Genomic DNA, 25382 nt, shown 5'->3' on the forward strand with positions numbered 1-25382 from the left:
AAACATGCATTGTCTAACAACTCAGACTGTTTGTCACATCGTGTGCAGACCAAGGTCGCTGCGCAGAGCTCGGGATGGTAACAACAGATTGCTCTCGTGTGAGGCAAAACTCGAGTCAGCAGTTCGTTTAAGCAATAACATGTGAACGCAGTGTCGTGTGCAAAAGCAGCAAGATGGCTTTCTAACCTCTAACGTGTTTATGCTAACTTAACAATGTATGTACGTATTAAGGGAGTCCTTACTACATGCCCCCTTGATCGAAGCACTACTTAGTATGCAAGAAAAGAGAGAACGCAGAGTTCAAACGCGACAGAGCAGAACAAGGCGTATCCAATTTAAATAACACTGGTCAGTTCAGGCAAAGTCCGAGTAGGAAAAAACCAAAAGTGGAAAGAAAAAACAAAAAACCACAAACGTGCCGTGGGGGGTGAAAAAATGAAAAAACGCCTCACCGGGCAGAAGTGCAGACGCACAGGGACAGTTCAAGACACGTGAGGAAAACACAGTGGACGATAGTTCACTCAATCCATGAAAGTATATGCAGCATATGTGGCCACTGCTTCCAGCAGAAAATCATTGGCACGGCCACTGAAGGTTTCAGCCATCCAGTTAATCAAAGGAAAGGAACATACATGTTCTTCCATTAGCGGAGCCTCTAGCACCATCAGCGGGCAACCAGCGTGTACTTCCAAATAACTCATATCCAAGAAGTCATATGCCGCTCTCGCGATGTCCCAATTACCCAGGATACCATGCGCCGCACCGCAGGCCATAATCCGAACACCAGAACAGGCGGACTCGTGAGACACTAAGGGCCTCATCAGTCGATCATAATCCGGGTCCGGAGACACCATGTTGGTTAAGCACAAATCCATACTAATGTATGTGAACTGCCAAACGAGGGGGTGGGACAGTGTTCCCACTGGGTAAAATTTACAAAATTTCTAAACGTATTCGCTTTATGCAGGAAGTGATTGCCATAATGTTGAAAACAATACTGTTCTGCATAATTAGCCGCATTTTCATACAAATCCTCAGCATCAAAAGCGGCATACTATTTCAAATCTGAAAACAGTGCCTCAATGGCATGTACATCCCAATCATCAGAACGTATGTTCTGTTTAACTACATCACCCATAGAAACACGAAATACATTAGGCACATTAATGACCTCTGTAGGCCCATGAATTTGAAATTTAACTGCATCCCATGCGATTCCATCCATGACGGGCCAGGCAGTAATATTCACAAAAGTCTGGTCCCTTTTCATGATGTGGGATGAGGAGTGGGGGGCCAAAGTTCCATTGATAAGTCTAATTGCCGATCTCTCTTTGAGATAATGGCCATCCACCAAACGGAAAAAAACTATAACAAATCCAATGGACATAAACAAAAAAATACTGAAAAGCAGCAACCAGATGTATGTCCAAGGGGCTATCAAAAAATGTCTCTTTAACCAACTTACAAAAACAGCAATGTTCGATGGGGGAGTTGAGGGCAAAGAGTTAGTGTCAAAGGAAAAACTGGACTGGCCAAGTGCTGTAGATTGTAAAACAGGCGAGGGTCCACGTGTAGGATAAGCATACTCAGTCTCTTCGGGCAAACCACCAGCCGGTGGTATCAGCAAGGGATCAGTAACTGAATGCATCTCGATGGCAACATCAGACAAGGTGTTAGAAGCAGGAACCAACATTGAATTTCTTTGCATTGTCTGGCATGAAACTGCCGGAGTCATACTAAGAAGTATCGGCCACTCGCTGAAGTTTGACATTGTCAATAGAGATGTACCTGTTTTCTTTGCGACCAGGAAGTGGAGGTAAAATGACTGTTCTTGTACCCTGCACTCCAAGCACTGGAACTGGTGCACGATAAGAGGGGCCGAACTCCTTCTTGTTCTCCACCTTCTCACGGACCAGATCTCCAACTCGGGGTAGCCAGCCGACTACCGTAATCTGAACCTCAGCTTCAGACGTGGAGGGCAAATGTTCTTTCGAAAGAGAGTCTCTGGCTTCTTGTAGAGTCTGCAAAGCAGCACAGTGATCATCTACGTCAAAGGGTGCGGTCGACGCCGCAATGTCTAGACCATCAAGGTCTGGAACAAACATTCTGATTCCGAAGAGCATCATGTACGGGGTCCGCCCACCCAGAGACCTTCTAGGGAGATTATTAAGTGCACGTTGGACGTTATACAAATGGGCTAGCCAGTTCCGGCCTGTGCCTAAGACACGTGCTGTCAATGATTGCTTTAAGTCACGGTTCATTCGCTCCACCACACTATTACCCTCGGGTCGGTAGGGGGACGAAAATTTGACTAGGACCCCCAAATTTCTCATAGCCTCCTTGTAAGCCTTAGAGGCGAACGCAGGGCCCTGATCAGAATGGAAGGTACCACACGCAAAAGTTCCCACAAAGACACGCAAATCCCTGATGACAGTCCGCGAGTCAGCACTCCTTTGTGGCCATACCCATAGAAAACGTGTGCACGAATCCACTGCAACCAAGATACACTTGTACGCAGTATCAGAAGAAAAAGGACCGCAGTGATCTAAATAAACACAACCAAATGGCTTATTAGAGATGTACAGCTGTGTCTGTGGTGGGCGCGCAACAGTAGAAGGTTTAATATGTTGGCAAATGTCACAATCAAGAACATATGCGCGCGCTTGTTTATATAAACCAAACCACCAGTAACGTTGTTGTAGCAGAGATATTGTAGCCGACACACCGGCATGGGCTGACGCCAACCCCTCGTGCGCAGCTAGGATCAGTGCTGGTCTGCAGTCCGCGTTGGGAATAATTCTGTCACCAACGTCGTTAATCCTCACTAATGGGACGTTATCAGGACTTAAATGATAAATATAACGAGAGGGAAAACCCTTCGGGTAATCACCTCCCTTCTCTGTAGCAGCAATAGCCGCCAAGATGTCATCATCAATCTTACTCTTGGATCTTGTAACTGCTGCCACTAAGTATGTAGCCACTGCTGTTTTCGCTGCCTCGTCAGCTAAGCTGTTGCCGACAGCATGGACACCAAGCCGCTGGTGACCAAGAGTGTGAATAACACTCACGAGAGGGAGACGTTCTTTAAAGTCTGCCACTCGAACCCAAAGCGTTTTATGCTTAATTGTGCTACCTTTAGTGTTGCGATAATCATTCTGAGACCAGAAGTGTAAATTGTCATTGTAGGACTGGACACAGTAGAAGGAGTCACTCACTATAAGAGTAGTGACTCGGGGATCAGCAAACTCCAGTGCAAGCACCAGAGCCCGAAGCTCCGCTAATTGCGCAGTACAATCACCCAATGACTGCGTATGCACTGCATCAGATTGGAATTCACCATTTACGAATGTACCTACGACAATTGCGCAAGCCGCTGAATAAGCGTGCTTTGATCCAATTGCGGGCTGCGCAGACCCGTCAGTGTATATGACACAATGGTATTCTTCGAGCGGGCGCAAAGACAGAGGTGCCGGATGAACGAATTCATACTGCAAGTACTCTTGAGTCTGTAATGAGGCATCAAAGATGTAAGTGACATCTGGCGACGTCAGTGTTGTGGCCCATTGTATCCACCGTGGATGCAAAGCTTTAGAATTTGGTACACTTGCTTTAGTCACTGCCTCTAAGGCAGGATATGGTGTTACGACCATAATCTGTTTCCCATGCGACAGTGCACGTTCCTTGAGGATCGCCATCTGCACAGCAGTCAGAACTTTTTCGACCGTGGAAAAACGTAATTCAGCAGAGGTGTACAAGTGGGATTTGTACTCAATGGGGACAGTATCGCCCTCATTAAACGTCAAATACGTGAACCCCACGGCGCCTGGTACTATTCTTATTACCAGGTTAGTGCGGTTATCACGTGTCAGCAAGTATTGTGAAGCAAGAAGGTCAGCCTGTAAAGACTGTAAAATTGCAGAGTGTTCTAGCTGCCAGCTAGACTTCGAAAACGAAGGTTGTACCAAGGCGTAAAGCGGCTTGATACGCTGGGCATAATCAGGAATGTACGTACGGCCGAAATTCAGAAAGCCCAGCAGAGATTGTAATTTCTTCAGTGTCGTAGGAGCACTTAAGCGTGCACACTTCTCCAGAAAGTGGGGGGCTAACCCCTTACCTTCATTGTTGAGCTCGTAGCCCAAAAACAACACCGTATATTCTGCGATGTGAGACTTCGCAAAATTGAATTTGTAGCCATAGTCAGCAAAACTCACGATAATATTGTCGACTCGAGACAGATGTGGCATCAGCTCATCATCCGTAAGATAGATATCGTCAACATAGGAGTATGCGTCTGGGTCTATTCTTTCTAAGAGAGAAACCACGCGAGCAGAAAAGACGCCAGGGCTATTTTTGTAACCCATGGCCAATCTTGTAAACTGTTTTTGTTTGCCGCCCGAAGTAAACGCCGTCCACTGGCTACTCAGTGTGGACAGGTTGTGGCTAAAAAAGCCATTGGAAATGTCAAGTGTCGTTTTAAACCTTTTACGCACGAGACTGTCGACCAAAGCCGAGCTATGTGTATTTTGTACCGTGCAGGTCCGGCAATGGGAGTTTAGGTGCCGGTAATCCAAAACTAAACGGTACGAGCCGTCAGGCTTCGTTACAGTGAATAAAGGGTTATTCATAGGGGACACACATGTTTCAATAACACCCTGATATTCCAATTGTTCAAGGATTGCCGCGACGTGGGGTCTCGCTTCACGACGCATGGGATATTGAGGTTGAGGCTGGGGCATAGACCGCAATGGAATCTCATGGCAGGGGGACAATCGGTCCCATCCCACCTGAGTACGATACACCGCCGGCGCAAGCGCCCACTCCCCAGAATACACTTCAGCTTGGTCCTTAGGCACTGTGTGCGCAAAGGACTGGAGGATTACTTCCTCCCCTCTAGGAGCCTCTAAAATGAACGCCGGAGGCCAATCTGCCTCCGCTAGGAGGATATCTTAGGTAGTGGTCAGATTATCCCAAAAAATCCTTTTTATTGTACGTTGTATGTCACCCTCAATTAATAAGACTATTTCATAAAGTCTGTCAGGGGGAGCCACTCTGGTGTCAGCTGTTTCAACAGTAACCGATATATCAGTTGCTGTCACCGCCAGAAATGGACGCAGAGCTTGACGGACTATGGTAATTTCCGCTGCGCTGTCCAGTAGCGTCAGCGCCCATGTCCGGTTCCGAAGCTGTGTCCGCACTATCTGAGGCATACCTTGCCGTCAGAGCCGCCACTTTCTTCTTCTGAAACGGGGGTCTTTGTCGTGCAAATTCGTCCTGCTTGCCTTTACCCTCAGTCTGTCGGGGTTGGTCACGCTGTTGTGGAGCACCCCGACCTTTGCCACCGCCTCCGCCACCGGACTGTGTAGCCGATGTTTCCTGTGAAGAACGAGGAGAGCGCTGTTCAGAAACCTGAAATCTATCAGGAGACTTTATAGTAGCACGATTGCGCAGATCATAAGTGCGTTCACTACTTGACTGTACGGGAGAGGCAGGCCGAGAGCCCTGTTTCTGTTGCTGCTGCTTTCCCTGTTGTTTAAACCGCCAATTTTGTTTTGGAAAACTTGGTCGGTCGTCCTTACCAGAGGTTTCTGCCTTACCCTGCTGTTTAAGATCGGGATTCTTTATTACAGGCTTAACTCCTAAAGAGCTACGACCCAAATCCCGGTATGCCTCTGCGATTATTTTCGCAAATTCCTGCGGTTTGTCCTCCTCAGCAACTCGCTTCAGTTCATTACGAACCTGGAAATGCAAAGCATCACCCTTAAGGTTTCCCATTATCATGGTAGCCACCAGGTCAAATTGACCGAGGAGCCGCATCCCTAATTCTATCGCAGACTCCGCACCATGGTTCTCTTGAACTCGTTTGATAACGGAGGGCAGCTGCAACATAGACGGAGTGCCAAAGCACTGCGCGTACGTCGCTGCAAAGACCTTGCCCCAATTTACACAATCATCTATGTGGGGGACCAAGTCTTTAGGCAAACTAATGGTGAGGATCCTGTGTTTCTCCACAGGAGATGTATTCGGGTATACCGCTTCTATTTGGTCAAATTTTTCAGCAAGCCAAAAGGGGAAATCATCCCTAGTTTGGGGGCGCTTGCCCATAACAGAATTAACCATAACAGGACTAATGACCACCGCGTGGTGATCAGTAGGCTGCCCCGCAACAGCAGGTGCCCCCGCCTGCACATTGCGCGACACGTACTGCACTAACGCCCTATATACCGTAATTAGGGCAGTGTGCAGTACACGCAACTCAGCCACCGTCACCGTGAGGTAACGGGGATGAGGCGTAAATCCGGCTAGTACCGGCCAAGTGGCTCCTGCAATTGATAAAGGGCCCATTCTTGGCGGTATAACCACATGGGGAAGGGCGCCATTAAACCAAATAAGATGCTGCCAAGCAGATATTGGTATTTCTTGTGTCCTATACGGCGTATAGTTCGCTGGCACGGCAGCGGCAGTGTAAGAATGAAAGGTATTATCATCCTCACTTACCGCCGGAATCGTCACCCAAGAGTAGAACAACTCATAGGGATGAGCCGCATCGGCTCCCACCACAAAGATGACGTTCATACCAGTGTCCGGCACCCCATACTGCGTCAAATGACGTTTCAGAGCTGCACGGCTATGCGCCGCAATATCCACCGACATTAGGACAACACACACTCGAAACTATCAGTAGCACAAGGGTTCAATAACCTTTTTAATGATCAAGCTTGAAGGAACCTATATCAATAGACCTAGGTAGGTTTAAATCCGTCAGACTTGTTATCCGGAAACAAGAATGAGGGTGTTGTGGACAAATGCGAGCACTACTAAGGCGTTTCAACTCATAGACCAAACGTTAGGTGCGCCATGTTGCAGGGATTCTGCTTATACACAGAACTATGCGTAGAACCCCAGGACCTCAGTGAATTGTGGTGTACCAGAAACTCACCTCAGAACCCAGAACCCAGTATCCGGCTAGCATAAGTGTCCCATTCGTTATCCGAGATTTAGCTCGGCGGTCCCAATGAAAAGACAACCCAGAACAAGCGACTCAGTATACTCTCAGTAATGGTGGGAATCGGAAATACCTGTTTGTATATTATTCTCACATCAGTCCACAACAAGAATCAACAGAGACACGGTGAAAATAAAAAGAGTTTATTTTTATAGACCACGTGTCCTAAGATGCAGTACTTTGGCTAATACAAGCAGACAAATGATTAAAATCAAAACCATCAACATCGTTACAATTCCATAGAATATAAAAGGGGTGATCATGTTATAATGACAGTGGATACTACCACCTTCCATTTACTAAGAAGCTAATATTATTATTAGACTAACAGAAGGTCTCTTAGGCTTGAATAGGGGACCCCATACCTCAAAGATCAGCTTAGTGAAATCACATCACAGGAGCATCAGGTGTCTTCTCACAGGAAGGCTCGTCTTCGGTCTGACTAATAAACATGATGTCTGTGATATTAAAAGCACCAACTTTCAGGTATTTGCAGCTGCTCGTGTGTTATGACTAAATAGTGGGTCGATCAACCTAGAGTGGAAAACATGCATTGTCTAACAACTCAGACTGTTTGTCACATCGTGTGCAGACCAAGGTCGCTGCGCAGAGCTCGGGATGGTAACAACAGATTGCTCTCGTGTGAGGCAAAACTCGAGTCAGCAGTTCGTTTAAGCAATAACATGTGAACGCAGTGTCGTGTGCAAAAGCAGCAAGATGGCTATCTAACCTCTAACGTGTTTATGCTAACTTAACAATGTATGTACGTATTAAGGGAGTCCTTACTACAGCTGCACACTTTTACTAAGCTTTATTGCCTTGACAGCCTAGTCCGGAGAGACGGCTTCTTTGGCCGTTCTGTTCTCCGTGACTTTCTGGTGCGATCTTAGTTCGCAGACCCACCACCGGGGTTGGTATCGCTGGGGTATCTATTCTAAGATAATGAATCTGTCACTAACGTCTCTCTTTCAGATGCACAAGTTACTTATCTACGGAAACAATATATCTGTAAGAGACTTTAGTTAGTGATAGATTCCTTACCTCCCACCCATCCTCTCCGTTCTACGAACTGATTTCTTGGGTTACGGTCATCCCTTTCAGGGCCCTAGTTTTAATGCACCAGTGGTCAGTATCTTGCATGGCTCTACGTTCCTGGTGCGGAAAGTCGTGTACAGAACTGACGTCAGCGCGCGAGGGCGGCGTCTAAGTAGCTGCCGCGACGTCATTCCGGTGATCACGATGCCTACGATGGATGCGGAGCTGCACAACGCCAGCTTCCGACGCGCAGGGGTACTGCTGACGAAAACTTTCCAGATCCAGTCTGACGCCTGGGGGTAATTCTAAGGTAAAGACTCTATCACTAACTAATGTCTCTTACAGATATATCGTTACCGAAGGCAAGTAACTTATGCATATATGCTAATGGTAGCTGGCCTTACCTTCTCAGATTTTAGGAAGTATTATTTGACTGCCAAAAGTCAGTTTATTTTGTCAGATAATAGTAATTTTTTATACGTTTTTCTTCATTTATGCATTTATTTTCCCCTAAAGTGCCAAGGGATATTTCAGAAAGTTGGATAGTCCCAAATTTTTTTTTAAAATTGTTTTGCATACAGTAAACATCTAAGTAGGCATTCAGTGCTATCTAAGGTTTCCTAAATTTACAAGAATTCCTGTCCTATAAGGATATATATGGCACTCAGTAAATTTGTCGTTTACTAGTTCTTGAAGCTAACCAGCAGGTGTTTCTTTTGCACAGTGAGATTACATCCATAGTTAATCCTTAATGAGTGGTTGTCCCGAACACCCTCTTTTTCAATATCATTTTTGCATTTGGATAGACAACCCAAATTGCTTCTTGGTTCTATAGTAAACTCCAAATGTATACAATGCAATGAGAACAAGAATTAGTTGATAAATGAAGTCTTGTGAGAAAATGCAGTTAAATGAGAACTCAGCATAATTATTATTTCTTACTAAGTATGCATTCACAAATGTTTAGTATAGTCTGCAGTGTTGTATGCCTATCACATATATTTAACCACCTATTGTGCAGGATATACCCACACGCTATTCTACCTGCCCGAGTTGCAGTTTAATAAATACTATTCATATCCTTGTTTTTTTGTGTCCTGTTACATAATCTTGGACCAAAATTTTAATCTACTTAAATATTAGAATGGTAGGCCCAATTAATTGTGATGCAAGTCTGGCTTTGTTGGTTGTAACTCACACTAAAGGTTCCCTACAAAAGGTGTTAGAACACTTATTATGTCTATCTTTAGGTATTGCCAAACTAGTGCTAGCTAAGCCTCTCAAGTGTGAGTTGTGGTTGAGCACATAGGGTATTTATTTTAGCAACAAAGTTTTGTATTGAGAAGATAATACTAGTTGGCCCTCCATTCGGGAAAGTTTGTATAATAACTTAATCTACTAATTTTGACAAAATGTCGGAATTGTCTTGCCCAGTGTACTCACTTTTTATTTGCTTTTCTTTATATTGGAGGATAGCTTTCTCTCTGTCTTTACTCTGTGTTTGCTCCTAAATTCATGTTGCTGTCAGAGGTCACATTATCACCAGAATAATATTATTGTTATACTAGTTAGGTATTACTTATTGCTCTGACCTTGTTCGAGTATGCTTGTGTTTTTCAAAAGCTAAAGCAATTGTTGCCGATTGATGATTGTCAGAACCCCTTACAGAGGGACACAGGGCATGCAGGGGCTATTGGCCCCAACCATGGGGGTTGAGACCTTATACTCCAGATGTCCCAGGACCCATCCTACTATACATTGTGAGCAGCTGGTCCAAGAATACCCCTTCTGCACTTAACTCTCAGTGGTATATGTGGTCGAGCAGTCCGAGGCTTCCTTGGGAGGGTATGTGGATTCAGGTTAGTGAACACAGGCTCACAACTTCAAAAGGTGCGCAGGAGCAGCACTAAAACAATGTCAGACAAATAGTCACTTTTATGAAGAAAAAGAGGTATTTTATCTCTACCGCTAACCACACAAAGGAAAAATACGGCATTCACAAACAATAACAGTTTCCTTTGACGTCGCGGCTCTAGTATTTCAGTGGCCATTTTCTGTCCCTCTCCCTTCTCATGTTAGTGATAGGGGTTATTCCCCATTCACTGTTGTCAACATCCAGGGAATACCCTACTTGCAGTCTGTGTCTCAGTAGTCCACTCTGACTCCTAAATTAGTGTCAAAAGTGTCCTAGCGCCACAGTACTCTCAGCAGCAGGCTCCCCCAGAGTCGTTAGGGCCTGAAACAAGTTTTAACTACAGTGGTGGGAGTGAGGCGTGCAAAGTCCTGAAGTGCACCAGTCTGTGGGCGCTTGCAGTGGCTCTGGTCCCGATCAGGAGAGTCAGCTGCACACAAGCTTAGCGACTGCACTCGACAGGTGCAGGCTTTCTTCCTTGTGAACTCGCTCCAGCAGCGATCTGAGGTTTCCAGCTTTACTGCGGGGTAAGTGAACCAACACTCTCAATTGGAGGGGGGCAGGATGAATCCCACACTCCGATCCTGGATCCCAAACTTGAGTTACGATGCTACTATGGCTTCCTCACTTGCTCACGGGGTTAAACCAGTACCTTCCAGTGAGCAACTTCTCACCACTTCTCGCAGTCTATGGTCTCTGGCTTGTTCAACACGGCACAAGTATTCCCAGCAGGCCCCTCCTGGCATAAGGGGTTGCCGCAAAGCTGCCACATAAGGCTTCGTCCCTTACCGCACAGCAGTCTGTACCACAGTCTCCCCTCCTGGCTTATGGGTTTGCCACAACGTTATAGTGCAGGCTTCAGCTCTTACCGCATGGCACTCTTTTCCAATGCTATCTTCACGGCAGCCCTGCAGTTTGGCAGTGACCCGACTGGTGCAGCAGCACCTGTTTCCTCACACCTTGCACAGGGAGTCTACTCGATGCGGCTACCCTCTGGACCATGCTCCCTCCAGCACTCGCCTCTTCCTCACAGGGCCCACAGGTCTTGGCAAGCAGGTAGGTACTGGTGTTCAGGACAGGTGGTCTTGAATTCCCTGGGTGATGCCCCTCACCCACCAGGGAGACTAGCAGGCCTTGGCCCCAGTCCTAGTCACAGGAAGAAGTCTTGCCAAGCTTCCACTCCTCCCACAGCACCTCTGGCTGCTTGGCAGGTGGACATTTTTGGGGTCTCAACCTGCCCTTCTTATAGCTCATTTCCAGACACCAGATTTGATTTAGGATCTGAATCGTTGAAATTTTATGTTGGGTTCTTCTTCTTTGACGTGCATACTCCTCTGCTCCCGCTTGAAAAACATCTGTCACAGCAGGGATATCTCCGAAACTGATAGTCCTACAACACATGCCACAGGAGTGACTAGGGTTCACAGCTGGATGTGAGCCACTATGATACATGCATCAAAAGGTTAGCCCAGGGTTTCCAACCCTACACTCTATGATTCTCTTATCAGTCCCATCTCCTCACTGAGATGTTCCCATGCCCCTTCCTTGTGACCTCTCACTTAAACAACAATCACCCTTTGAAGTGTACAGTAGAGGCCTGGACCTCCCCTGTCCAGTGTGGGTCCCACCAAGCTTACAAGAGTGCAGAAATCAACAAAGCTGTCTGGGGGTGGGGGGGGCGGGGGTCTCTGTAACACTAATCCATGTTTCACCATGCAGGCATGGGTCTCCCAAAATGGAACCCAGGTCCCTTCATGTATTATACCATCCACAGGCACACATACATCCAGAGCATTCATGCACTGCACAGTATTGTATCCTTCATGTACTGGACCACTCTCAGGCACACATGCATCCAGTTTATGCATTTAACATGCACGCACTGCCCAGCACTGTATCCTTTACGTACTGTGCAAACACAACAAGATGATGGACAGAGTGCTGAAACCTTTCAACCACTCACCCAAGTCAACAGAACTGGGTTGAATCCATCGTTCTTAGGCTCACTATGCCACCCCAGTTGGGACCCAGCCATGTGAAAATCAGTTTTGACCCTGCTCCTTATGGGAACACTTCAGCCTAAACTGCCAGGCCGCTGGATTCATGCTAGCTTGGCTGATGAGGGGTGATACCTCGAAACCGGTCCCAGGATGCTTGTTTCAGGCACAGGGAGGACCTGGCTTGGCAGTTCGGGCTGGAATGTTCCTACAAGGAGCAAGTTCAATTCTGATTTGAATATGTCTAGGTCTAAACTGGGGTAGCATGGTGAGCAAAAGAACAATGGATTTAACCCAGATCTCTTGACTGGGGAGAATGTATGATTTGTTCTGCATTCCATCCTTCATTTTTGTGTATTTTCCTTTACCTACTGTTACACTCACCGGTACACTTACATCCAGCATGTGCATTTAACATGCATGCAGTGCACCCTTCATGGATTACACCATTCACAGGTACACATACAACCAGCACACAAACTGCACAGCATTCCATCCTTCAGGTTCTGTACTACTCGTAGGTGCATGCACCTCCAGCACATGCATACACTACTTAGTATTTCGTGATCCCTGTATGGTACCCTCTCCAGGCACACATACACCCAGAACAGGTACACCATTTCTGCACAGCACTGCATAGCACTTCACAGCAACCTAATATAGGCCAAGGTTGAGTTAAGAACACAGCACCTGAACCTATTAAAACTGAGTGAGCCTGTAGCCCTCAGTCCAGTGACACAGGTTAAAAAGACCTTCACTCCTTCTGATGGCTACAGGGTATGCTGCTGCCACCACGCTCTTTAACTCCTGGCAAAGACAGTAATGTTCTGACAATATGAGGGTATCACTTTGGGCGCCCATCCCGGTCCAACAAGACCACACTTCGTGAGACAGGCTATGTCATGGCAAACATGTATGATGCTTGTTTGCCTGTGACAACAAAATCAGCATTCGGGATCCAGACATCAGTACAATTGGGCACTCAGTACAGGGGTGCTCGTCCATTACCATGAAGAGGACTTTTTCATCCCAACAATGATCATTGATTGACTTACTAGCTTCTGTGGACAAAAGTATGAACAGAAAATTGGTGATCTAGCTGCAAACAAATTGCCCCTTTGCAGGGCTTGAAAAATCCACGAGCTATTTTTAGGGCCTACTCGCTCGTTCTTGCTCACAAAGTGCATGAGCAATATAGATGCCTTTAAATCTTGTTATTTTCACACATCTGCTTGGCTTTCAGGGCCCGAGGTCAAAAGTAATTTTTTCTTCCTACATTTACTTTTCCTTCTGTGACTGAAGTCAGAGGATTTTGTAAAGTGAACTGTGTGACAATCGAGCTGTGCAAAGCATGTGAAATGAAAGTCTGTAGGAGTCCAGGCTTTTTTTCTAACACAACACTGAAATAGCCAATATGTGAACTGTTTAAACATTTCAAATATATTTCACTAGTTATGAAGACACATTTTTGTAATTCTGTGTTGAAAAAAACGATATTCAGAGGATTAAAACTAATCAGGACACTTTATTTGATGATGTGAAATTTTAAATATTTTTGCTGAAATCCAATTTCCAAAGATTGTTTATGCGCTATATAGTTTTATCAGTAAAACTACATGTTACTGGGAAAGTTTTGTGGCCATTTCAATGGAAAATCTGTAGATGGCAGTGCACTACCACATCAAGCTTTAGTAATATATTTATGAAAAGTGAGTTTTTAAACATGAACTAGGAAATATTCCTGCTCCTGCCTGGGTGATAATGCTATTAGTGAACTTGGAGACAAGCCAGGGATCATGTGTACCCTATATGTGGGCTCGATTCTTATTATATATGGAGCAAATGTTTAGTCTAGTAAGTAAAGAGATTTTTTGTACTGCAGAAATAGTGAGCTCGCATATTTGAAGGTGCTCTCTTGTGCGATCACGAAGAAAAAGGCGACTTCATAAGAGAATATATTTGCAGAGGATCACACAATTTGAGACGAGTTCACAGGTCAAGTAAGTTACAATCTGAAAGAGACAGTTATGGATTCCTCACCCTAGAAATAGCCCCAGGCGTCAGACTGAATCCGGAGATTTTTTTCCTCAACCGTCCCTCTGGGTGTTGATAGGTGGCATCGGTCAACTCCGCGTTCGTTGGTGACGTCGTGGTCGCCGGAATGACGTTGCGGTATCTACTCAGACGCCGCCCTCGCGCGCTGACGTCAGTTCTTTCTTTTTCTGTGCTAGCCAGCGCAGATCCGGAGAGAGTGGTACCTCGAGTCACTTTTTGACTCTGTTTTTTTGACTTTTGTTGACACCTTTTTTGAGTCAATCTACTGCTGGTCCTCGATGAGGACACGGAGCCGGACTGACGTCGGGACCAGCGCTGGCCGGTACTTTTGTACCCCTGTTCTCCCCTGATGTTTCCTACCACCCTGAGTGGCTACCAGGCGAGGGTGAAGAGGACTGGGAGGGGTTTGTGGACCCTCTTGCAGACCAGTTATAGGAACCGGACTGGAGAGAGGAGTTGGGTGATGCCAGTGGTCTGGACACCTCCCCAGACCTTGGCATGCTTTCTCTCCCTACCGTGGCTACAGAGGAGGGTGCATCTTATGCAGTGGGGCGGCTGAGGCCGTAAACCTCGAGCTTCCTAGAGTGGCGGTTAGGACTAACCTCCTGACCAAGGTGCAGAGCCCCTGCAGCCGTTCAATGAGGCCCTCACGGACATCCTTTTGGGCATGTGGTCCAAGCCCAACACAGGGGCTCCTGTGGATAGGATGATTGCCAGACGCCACCGCCGGCCTCCGGGCAACCTCATTTTCCTCTCCCAACACCCCACCCCTGAGAGCTTGGTGGTCCAAGCCTCAACCTCCAAAGGCGCATTCCCTAACGCACCACCTGATAGGGAATCCAAGAAGCTGAACAACCTTGGGAAGAAGATGTTTTCTTCCTCCAGCTTGGGACTGTGATCGGTGAACACCGCATGTCTATTGGGCCGTTACTCCCACTCAGTGTGGGATATGGTTGCGCAGGTGCTGCCACAATGCCCGGAGAGGCCCGGACCATGCTGTCCCGTGCAGTTGCTAAAGCGAGAGACGCAGCGAAGTTCGCCATCCGATGTGGGCTGGACACCGCCGACTCACTAGGCACAATGATTTCCACGTTGGTAACCCTTAGACGCTATGCCGGGTTGAGGTCTACTGGCTTTTCAGGTGATGTCCAAGTGACACTTTTGGACATGCCCTTTGATGGCCGTTGCTTGTTTGGTGACAAGGCGGACAACACGCTTGAGACCTTTAAGGACTCCAGGCCTGCGGCCAGGTCCTTGGGCCTCGCATTTACCTCCCACCCAGCGCAGTCTGCCTTTCGTGGCTACGGAAGGGGTGCCCCACCACATCCTGCCCAGAGCCACAGGCCTGTGCAAGCTGTCCAGCCACTGCGCAGCTGGGGACGTGGGACCTACCGTTGTGGGTCTGGGGGCCAGCGGGCAGGCCAGTCCACCAGCGCCCCCTCTGCAGCAGCCTCCAAGCCCTCCTAGTCCGACCTTTCAGGGCCACCTTTTGCCAGTGGGCCGCAGGATTCACCATCACCTCCCCCACTGGCTCAACATCACGTCGGACAGGTGAGTTTTGCAGATAGTCCAAAGGGGCACTCCCTTACCCCTCCATCCATGCCACCTCAGACCCATCGCATGTCGGATCACTGGGCCCTTCTCCAAAAGGAAGTTACGGCTCTCTTGGCCAAGGGAGCCATTGAGCGAGTTCCTGCCCCAGAAGTAGGTCGTGGTGGTTTTATTCCCACTACTTTCTGGTGCCCAAGAAGGACAAGGGCATGCGTCCTATCTTGGATCTCCGGAACCTCAACCGCTTCCTTCGTAAGGAGAAGTTCAAAATGTTGACACTGGTTCAGGTCCTGTCTGCTCTCGACCCTGGATGGTGGTGTTGGACTAGCAGGACGCTTATTTTCACATCCCCGTCCTGCCGGCCCATCGGCGTTACCTACGGTTCACGATAGGCCACGAGCACTTTCAGTTTACCGTGCTCCCCTTCGGCCTTACCAGCGCCCCTCGGGTGTTCACGAAAGTGATGGCGGAGGTAGCAGCTCATCTGTGCAGATCAGGGGTTCCAGTCTTCCCCCTATCTCGACGACTGGATGTTGAAGGTGGGCTCGCCCCAAGGCTTTCATCTCCCACCTCCAGACTACAGCCGATTTCCTGCATTCGCTGGGGTTCACCATCAATGTGCCGAAGTCACACCTGATTCCTTCTCAGAAGCTCCTTTTCATCGGAGCGGTTCTGGACACAGCGCAATTTCGGGCTTATCCTCCCGAGCAGCAAGTCCAGTATATTCGGGCTATGATTCCCATCTTTCAGCCTCTGTCCCAGGTTTCAGTCAGAATGACTGAGGCTACTGGGCCTCATGGCCTCCTGCAGGTGGACTATGCCAGGTGGCATATGCGGGCTCTGTAGTGGGACCTGAAGTTCCAGTGAGCACAGCATCAAGGGAATCTTTCCGATTGCATCCAGATCTCTGAGGGCACTGCACATCAATTGCAGTGGTGGCTTACGAACCGGGATTGGGTCAACTGCAGATCCCTCTCCCTTCCCCAACCAGAGTTCACAGTGGTGACAAATACATCACTGCTGGGGTGGGGCGGCCACATGGGAGAGGCGGAGATCAGAGACCTCTGATGGAGTCCGGACTCCATATCAACCTTCTCGAGCTGCGGACGATTTGTCTTGCACTAAAGGCATACCTTTTCTCTGTCAGGGGAAGAGTAGTGCAGGTGTTCACAGACAACACCACTGCCATGTGGTACTGCAAAAAATAAGGCGGGAATGGGGTCGTGGACCTATGTCAGGACATGGCTGGAACATCAGGGCATATCTATGGTGGTTCAACACCTGGCAGATTCTCTGAACGCCAGGGCGGAGGAACTCAGCCACAGGTGCATGATGGATCACGAATGGCATCTTCACTCAGAGGTGGTGCAAGGTCTCTTTCAGCAGTTGGGAGAGCCTTGGTTAGATCTATTCGCCACTGAAGAGAACGCGCAATGTCAGCAGTTCTGCGCCCTGGAATTTCCAAGGCGGCACTCACTAGGCAACACTTTTCGTCGCAAGTAGAGTTGCAGTCTTCTATACGCCTTTTTGCCTATACCACTTCTGCCCAGAGTGCATAAGATCAAGCGCGACCGGGCCTAAGTCATTCTGGTGGGTCAGGATTGGGCACGGAGAGTCTGGTATTATGAGCTCTTGAGTATGGCCTTTGATCCTCCACTCCGACTGCCTTTTCGGGAGGATCTTCTGTCGCAGCTGCAGGGGCTGGTCCTCCTCCCTAACCTGTCCAGCCTCCACCTCCTTGCGTGGAGATTGAGCAGCGACAGTTGTCAGCTTTCGACCTTCCTCCCGAAGTCTGTAATGTTATCTTGGCAACCAGGCATTCCTCTACCAAAACAGCATATGCCTGTAGATGGAACAAGTTTGTGGCATGGTGCGCATCAAAGGTCCCCTTTCTGCCCCTCTTACAGAGGTTCTCCTCTCCATTCTTTCTTTGGCCCAGCTCTGCTCTGGGCACTCTCAAAGGCTATCTTTTGGACGTTTTGGCCTTCCTTCGGCTGCCTGACCAGCCTTCTCTTTTCAAGTCCCCTATTGTTAATCTCTTCCTTAAGGGCATTACTCACTTGTTTTCTCCAACTCCTTTCGTGATGCCCCAGTGGGACTTGAACCTGGTTCTTACTTATCTTATGTGTGCTCCTTTTGAGCCGCTACATAACTGTCCTCTCAGGCTCCTGACTCTTAAAACTGCATTTATGGTTGCCATCACCTCTGCTCACAGGGTGAGTGAGCTACAAGCCCTTTCTTCTAAGCCTCCTTTCCTGGCTGTTCATCTGAACAAAGTTGTCCTCCGCACTAGGCCTTCTTTCCTTCCCAAAGTGGTTACCTCTTTCCATATAGGACAGACCATCACTTTGCCCACCTTCTTTCTGCCTCCGCATCCTTCTAAAGAGAAAGAGATGCTCCACCGTCTGGATCCAAAACATGCGCTTTCATTCTAGCTGGATCGCACAAAACAATTCCGGGTGGATGACCAACTCTTTGTTGGTTATGTGGGCCCCAAGAAAGGTCGGGCCGTGCATAAACAAACCATCTCCCAATGGGCCGTTCTTTGCATCAAAATCTGCTATTCCATAGCTAAAGAGGAACCACAATGTCATCATGGCGACCCCGACGCCAACTACGATTGCGGAGTCGACCAACGCCACCTATCGACGCACAGAGCTACTGCTGAGGAAAGAATTCTCTGGATCAAGTCTGACACCTGGGGGTAATTCTAAGGTGAGGAATCCATAACTAAACTATGTCTCTTACAGATATATCGTTACCGAAAGTAAGTAACTTGTCGAGTAGATAATTCATGTCACTAGACCTATAGGTCAGGTAACATGTTTATGATGTTTCAAACCCTGCCTTAACAACAAGTGATGGTTTAAGTGGAAGTGGTAGATGGGCTCTCTAGTTGGCAGTGTTTTGCACCCTGTCCAAGTAGAGACCCTCACTCTATTCAGGGTAAGGAAGTCACACAGCTAAAATAACCCAGCTTCACCCCATTGGTAGCTTGGCATGAGCAGTCAGGCTTATCTCAGAAGCAATGTGTAAAGCATTTGTACATAAACACACAGGTACACAGTAAAAACACTACCAAAGAAGTCCACACCAGTTTAGAAAAATAGCCAATATTTATCTGAATAAAACAAGACCAAAATGGCAATAATCAATAATCCAACATAAACAAGTAAAGATATCACTTTTCAAAGATTCAGCAAATGTAGCCCATAGGAATCTATGTATCCGTCCCTTTAAGCACAAAGTACCTGGGATTCATCAAAATTCTAAGATGAAAACAGGCACAGGAGATGTGGGGCTTCGGAAAAACAAAGCGATGCATCAGTTTCTTACTCCCAGGGGACGTGCTTTGTCTGTTTCATACTGCCAGGGGAGGTGATGCCTCGATTCCTTACAGTCAGGGAAGGTGATGCGTCGGTTCCTTACTGGAAGGAGAGGTGATGCGCCAATCTCTGGACACATGGCCTTGGTTCCTTACTGCTGAGCAACGCCGATGAAGAGACAGCGTCAAAGTACGTGAAAAAATCCAGACGCACTGTGTCGATGTGGCGCTGCGTCGATTCTTCAGCTGAGTCTGAGCAGGGTGCCATGGACGTCGGTGACACGGTGCTCGGGACTCAGGCTGCAGTGATTTTTTCCGCTGCACAGCAGGCGCTTCATTGATTCTTTAGCCACACAATGGTGATGCATCGATTTTTCAGCCGCACATCAGTGCTGTATTGAGAAAACGGGCACTGAGAGTTGATGCGTGGATTTTCACATCACTTTGCACTTCCAAGGGCCCAGGAACTAGATTTGGCACCACTTGGCAAGTCGGGGCTCTCAGCAGAAGAGCCCAGGCACTTGTAGGTGAAGTCTTTGATGGCCCTGAGACTTCTTAACAGAAGGCAAGCAAGCAGAAGCCCCTAGAGAACCCTGGAAGCAGGATGTAGAAAGCAAAGTCCAGTCCTTTCACTCCCAGGACAGAAGCAGCAGGCCAGCACAACAAAGCTACAGACAGAGTGGCAGTCCTTCCTACAGCATCGAGCTCTTCTTCTGGCAGAATGTCCTTTACTCCAGAAGTGTTCTAATTTGAGAGAATCAGAGGTCCAATACGTATACTCCTTACTGCCTTTGAAGCAGGCACACTTCAAAGGTAAGTCTTTGCAGTGCACAGGACCCTGCCTTTCACTGACCTGGCTCTAGACACACTACAAAGGGGTGGAGACAGCATTGTGTGAGGACAGGCACAACCATATTCAGGTGTCAGTGACAACTCCTCCCACTGTAGCTGAGGAAGGTCCATCAGCCTGGTGATGGCCCATCTGGATATGCAAGGCACACCTCAGCTCCCATTGTATGACTGTCTAGAGTGAATGCACAAGAGCCCAACTGTCATCCTAACCCAGACATGGATTCTATAGACAGGCAGAGGCACAGAATGGTTAAGCAAGAAAATGCCCACTTTCTAAAAGTGCCATTTTCAAACTCGCAATTTAAAAACCATCTGCACAAAAAGATATTTCAAGGCAATCCATATGGGAGAGATAGTCCTTGCAATAGTGAAAAAAGAAATCAGCAATATTTCACTATCCGGACATGTAAAACACAACAGCAGATGTTCTTCCTTTTAAATACACTGCACCCTGCCGATGGGGCTACCTTGAGCCTAATTTAGTGGTGCCTTACATGTAGTAAAAGGGAAGGTCTGGGCCTGGCAAGTGGGTGCACTTGCCAGGTGGAAATGGCAGTTTAAAACTGCACACAGAAACTGCAGTGGCAGGTCTAAGACATGTTTGCAGGGCTACTTAATGTGAGTGGCACAATCAGTGCTGCAGGACCACTAGTAGCTTTTGGGGGCCTTTGCTAGGGACTCAGTAGTAAATCAGATATGCCGTTATGGATAAACCAATCATTAGTACAATGAAGACGGAGAGCATATGCACTTTAGCACTGATTAGCAGTAGTAAAAGTGCCCAGAGTCCTAAAACCAACAAGAACAGGTCAGAAATAATTAGAAGAAAGAAGGCAATACGTTTGAGGATAACCCTGCAGAAAGGGCCAGGCCCAACAGTAAGGATTAAACCAAACCATTGATTTGATCCCTAAATGTGGATATTGCAGTAACACCTCTCCAGCACTGTGGTTGTTGAAAATGGCTATCTGACTAATTAGAAATATTTTTACAAAGTTGTCCTAAAAAATTAAAAATTACTAGTGGATATAAGTCCTCAAATATGCGGATAAGGCTGAGCTCATGCCTGCCACCAGTTATAGACCTGAAACCCTAAGAAAGGTTCTAGGCTCTCTGGCAATGAAATCATACACTTAAATATTCTTAAACCATGCCACTAAATGACAGTCCTGCACTGTACTTGTCCTTGCACCAATGGGTTTGGTGCAAGCTTCCATCTTCTGCAGACTGAAGCAACTACTCAGTTTCAAGTAGCTTTTCTGTTGCTTTCCTCTGAAAACATCGCCCTTTGACCCAGTGATTTGTGTTTTTGTAAGCCGGAGGGTCTGGGCTGGGGAACAGGGTGGGGTGTTCAGTATATGTAAAGAATATCCCTAATGGGAAACAATTATTATGTATGCTTTTTTTATTTTTTTTAATAGACTAGAAAACTTGGTCCACATATTTGAAACCTGTCTCCGTTTCTGTATACTAGTTCTGCACAATTATTTTTTTGATAAACAATTTTATTGATTTTAGGCAAAGGTAAACAGACCAGCAATACAGTACATTTCCGCAATGATAAGAAGTTCTACATTTGCTTGGATACCAAACCATGGCAGCTCATGACCCCAAGGGGTCCCATGTGATACAGTCAATCAAGGAAAGTTTATCTAGTCCATCTGACCCAACCATTTGTCCCAAACCTTACGATGTTTAGTCGTACAACCCCGGGCTTCGTATAGGGGTTGCTCTGGTCTTACACCTCAGTCCACTCCCTTGCGCCACTTCGCAACACTAGGTGGATTGGGGAGCTTCCAGTTAGCAGCTATATCTCTTTTGGCTAGGATCATAGCCGTATTAAAGAACAGTTTGTCTTGGACCCGTCCAAGCCATCCGTAATCCACAGGAGCGTGTGTAGCGGGCTGTGTGGAATCTCTCAACCTAAGACCTCTGTGAGCTCTTGTTCTATGCATTCCCAATACCGCCCTAGGAGGGGACAGGTCCAGACCATGTGGAAGAAGTCTGCGTGATCTTGGAGTTCTGGACAATATTATGTCAAATAAGCGTGGATGTGGCCTGCCGGGTACCTTTCTTCATATCTTATGGGAATGTTCGGTGGTTGTGCGATTTTGGAACGGTATCCACACCGTAATGGAGGAGGTCACGCACGTTGCTCTGTTGCCAGAGGCTAGGAGGTGTTTGTTGAATGTCTGGGAACCGAATGATTATGATGCGGCACAAACGCAGTGGGTGACTTTGGGGTACATGGTGGCTAAGCGTAACATTGCACAGCTATGGGGCTCCCCGAGGCCGCCCACGATCGAGGTATGGAAGGAGAATATGGACTGGTGTATGTTTAGGGAAAAGACGGTGTATGTGGCGAGAGGCAAGCCAGGGAAATGGACTAAGGTATGGGGTCCATGGAATTTATATCGTGGACGTATCTGCACCCCGCCTCTGCCATTAGAGGTCGATATTGCTTTGTCCCCCTAGCCACACATTCTGCGGGATGGGGTATGGTGTGTTCCATGCTTTGTCTTCCCGTTGCCCCCCACTACCGCTTCCAGACAAGAACTGCTTTGGACACTGTACGTTGTTCCCCGTCCTGGGTAGAGCAAGCTGCTATTTCGGACTCTCATTGCCTTGAGTGTGTTTTATATTTAATAGAAAATGAAACTGTTTTTTCCGATTGCTCCTGGCCTATGGCCACGGCCTGTTACATGTGCTTACGAACTGCCGGGAGCTTTGCTTCTGGTTCATTTGAATGTGTGGCATTGCACTGCGGGCCCTCGGGCTCTATAGCGGCCGGCCCTGGTGGTTGTAGGCCCTTGTCTGTATTTTATCGTGTACCAACGGTTTCTAATAAAAAAAAATGTAAAAAAAAATAAATAAATTATGTCAAATGTCTACTGGGGTACTTTTTGCTTAACCTTGTAGAGCTGAATAATAGAAATGTATGAATTCTGTAGGTTTCACCCTCTCAACAAAGAACACCTGTAGTAGTGAAAGCAATAGAGAAATCTCTGATTAAAGTACTCTCTCAGTGGCATGCAGGAAATAGTTACCTTAGAATTTCCTCTAACCTTAGGACAAGCGATCTAAAGAAGAGAACTTCCCAGTAGGAATTTTGCCTTGGACAGATTAATTGCCCACACCTATTTTCTGTCCACAAGACAGGCTTGCTCTCTATGCCTTTCTCTTGCTTCACTTATGGGAAAATGCCCTGCTCTATAATAACTGTGTTTGTGTGAGAGACCGACTCCGTCCTGCCAACCAGAAGAGTGCTTTCAAAGAGTAAGATTTTTTTGTTTACGCTTTCCATGCTTCGGTAACTCTACATTCAGACAGCATACAATAAATAAAACATTGTGTGAAATGATTGTATGGGGCTAGGCACAAATTTTACTCATTAGCGTGTATGTGTGATGAGGAAAATAGAGAATGATCCGTAGGCAGCTTGTTTTTTGTTCTTGATGACTGCATGATCTTGCTGCAAAACGCAGTACATCATGGGGCTTTTCAGCTTTCCAGACTTTGCACTTGTACACTGAAGTGATTTATAACATGATAGCCAGCAGTTTATTGTGTGATGTTACACATTAAAAGATATGTAATTCAGCATGGCACTGTGAAATGTCTTTATGTTTGGGCAAGTGGTGATTAAATGTAATGCTAGCCTCTGCTCCAGACTTCGAATGGACTTTCAAGCGATTGTGCAGTCCCTTTGTCACTTTTCTATCATCTGCTTACCCTCATTCTCTTTAGGGGTGACTGTAAGTCAACTAGATGAAGAGACATTTTCTGTATTTGCTCCAACTCCTGCTGCCATGCACGAAGCTCAAGAGTTCATCAGTGAAGCTTGCAAAGATGATGTGAGTTAGAAGATTCGTTTTGGGTCTCATTGAGTTACATTGAGTTTTACGTTTCTCAGGTGACCATGCTTCCTTTTTGTAATGTCGTGTTTTCTTCTGCAGCAAGATCATCAGTTGGAGTTTGGAGCAGTTTATACAGCTACCATCACCGAAATCAGGTAGGTCTTTGGGCACTTAACTTTTCGAATGTACTGTGTGGTCTTGCATTTTGCCTAATTCCAGAAGCAACAATACCTTTTAATTCCCAGAGAAAGTGTATGCAAATTTGGGGGGGGTTTGGGATTAGAACTATATAAATGTGTTAATCGAGGCAGTGCACAGAGCGCGTTGCTACAAATGGCTGCCCGTTATTGTCTCTGCATGGTATTTTATGTTACCCCTTGAGCCCTGGTGACCTGAAACTCACTTAAATAATGCCTCCTGCTCAAAGTAAAACTCCCTTTTCCTTATGGTTTCCCACTTTGCACAATGTGAGTGTGGGTTCCTTTTTTTGTAATATGCCTAGAGTTGATTTATCGATCAATAGCTAATTAAATAGCATCTTTTACCTTTTACGTAATGCAATCTTTGCAACCAATTACGGGGAAAGGCCTGAAGACATCTGCCTCAATTGTAAATAAAATCACTCCAATCAGGTTTTTGGACATAGTTATTCAACTTCTAAGCACATTTGTGCTGTTTTGTTCACCAATTTATGGTGAGGAGCTGAGTGGGTAAAAACAGTGTTCAGAAACTTCACAACATATGTGAGGCTGCATTCTTGCATCGCAAGTAACTTCCTTCTATTCATAGGTAATACTTGGGCTGTGCTCCCAAGCCTGCCTTTTGAATGTTAATAGGGGAAGTGGCCAATCCACCAATTCCCAAACATGATTCATATGAAACAGAGATTCTTTCTGCCGTTTTTGAGGCATGTGTTCGGAAACAAGGTCATGTTTCCACATATACGCATTTAACCTGCACTGGGATCTCAGTCTCTAGCCTAGAAAAGACAGTCTCTACTCTAGCCCAGAAATTGACATGTCCTCACAAAAGGGCAGGACAGTGGGGAGAACCGGGTTAATCCTTACTCTGTTTGAGGTCATCAGGATGTTTTATCCTAGTTTAAAAGGAGCTGAGGAACAATGTGAGAACTGGGGACCATCTGGTGTATGTTGCCAACAATAAATATGGGTTAGAAAAACGCAATGAACACGCTGTTTTTTGCAAGCAAAAATCTCAAAAACATGTATTTTTGTTTTCTTCACCTTGCAGAGATATTGGAGTTATGCTGAAACTATATCCAAACATGACTCCAGTGCTACTTCATAATTCGCAGCTGGATCATAGAAGGGTAATGAGCATGTTTTTGACATTTCAATAAGTGTTATTGGTTCACTTTTCAATGTTAGCCTGCAATTGAGTGATTATACCAGCTTATAGCAATATTAGTTTTTAGGTCTCACTACAGAAATCTTTAGTTATTTACAAGACTGCATGTTAAGACTATCTTTCAAAAATGTGTGTTTTAGAGGGAGTACAGAGAAAAGTAGGCTTTAGGTCAGCCGAATCAGCCACTGGCTTTCAAGGGTTTTTCATTGGTTGCCATTGCTTGGAAGGGCGGTCTGTCAATGACATAGCATTTTGTCGATGTTTGACCAAATGTTGGTGCACCAATATTGTATCTGCATTTTTACTACTATAGGTGCAGTAAATGTGGAATAAATAATCATTCACATGTGTTCTTATTTGTATTTATTAAAAGATTCATATTCCCATATAGTCATTCTTAGAGATGCCAACACTTACTTTTGCAGTG

General features: G+C 46.5%; 1 protein-coding gene across 1 annotated transcript in view; it reads left to right on the top strand.

The window, feature by feature from the left end:
* The window catches only part of PNPT1 (polyribonucleotide nucleotidyltransferase 1), a 313627-nt gene that overhangs the window by 244221 nt on the left and 44024 nt on the right, over positions 1-25382 (top strand). The window contains exons 24-26 of the mRNA XM_085612380.1: positions 23478-23584; positions 23687-23742; positions 24839-24917. Coding sequence (XP_085468506.1) covers positions 23478-23584; positions 23687-23742; positions 24839-24917 — 242 coding nt within the window. The remainder of the gene's footprint in view (positions 1-23477; positions 23585-23686; positions 23743-24838; positions 24918-25382) is intronic.

The sequence above is a fragment of the Triturus cristatus genome, chromosome 6 (genome assembly GCF_964204655.1).
Source record: "Triturus cristatus chromosome 6, aTriCri1.1, whole genome shotgun sequence".
In the NCBI taxonomy this organism is placed as follows: Eukaryota; Metazoa; Chordata; class Amphibia; order Caudata; family Salamandridae; genus Triturus; species Triturus cristatus.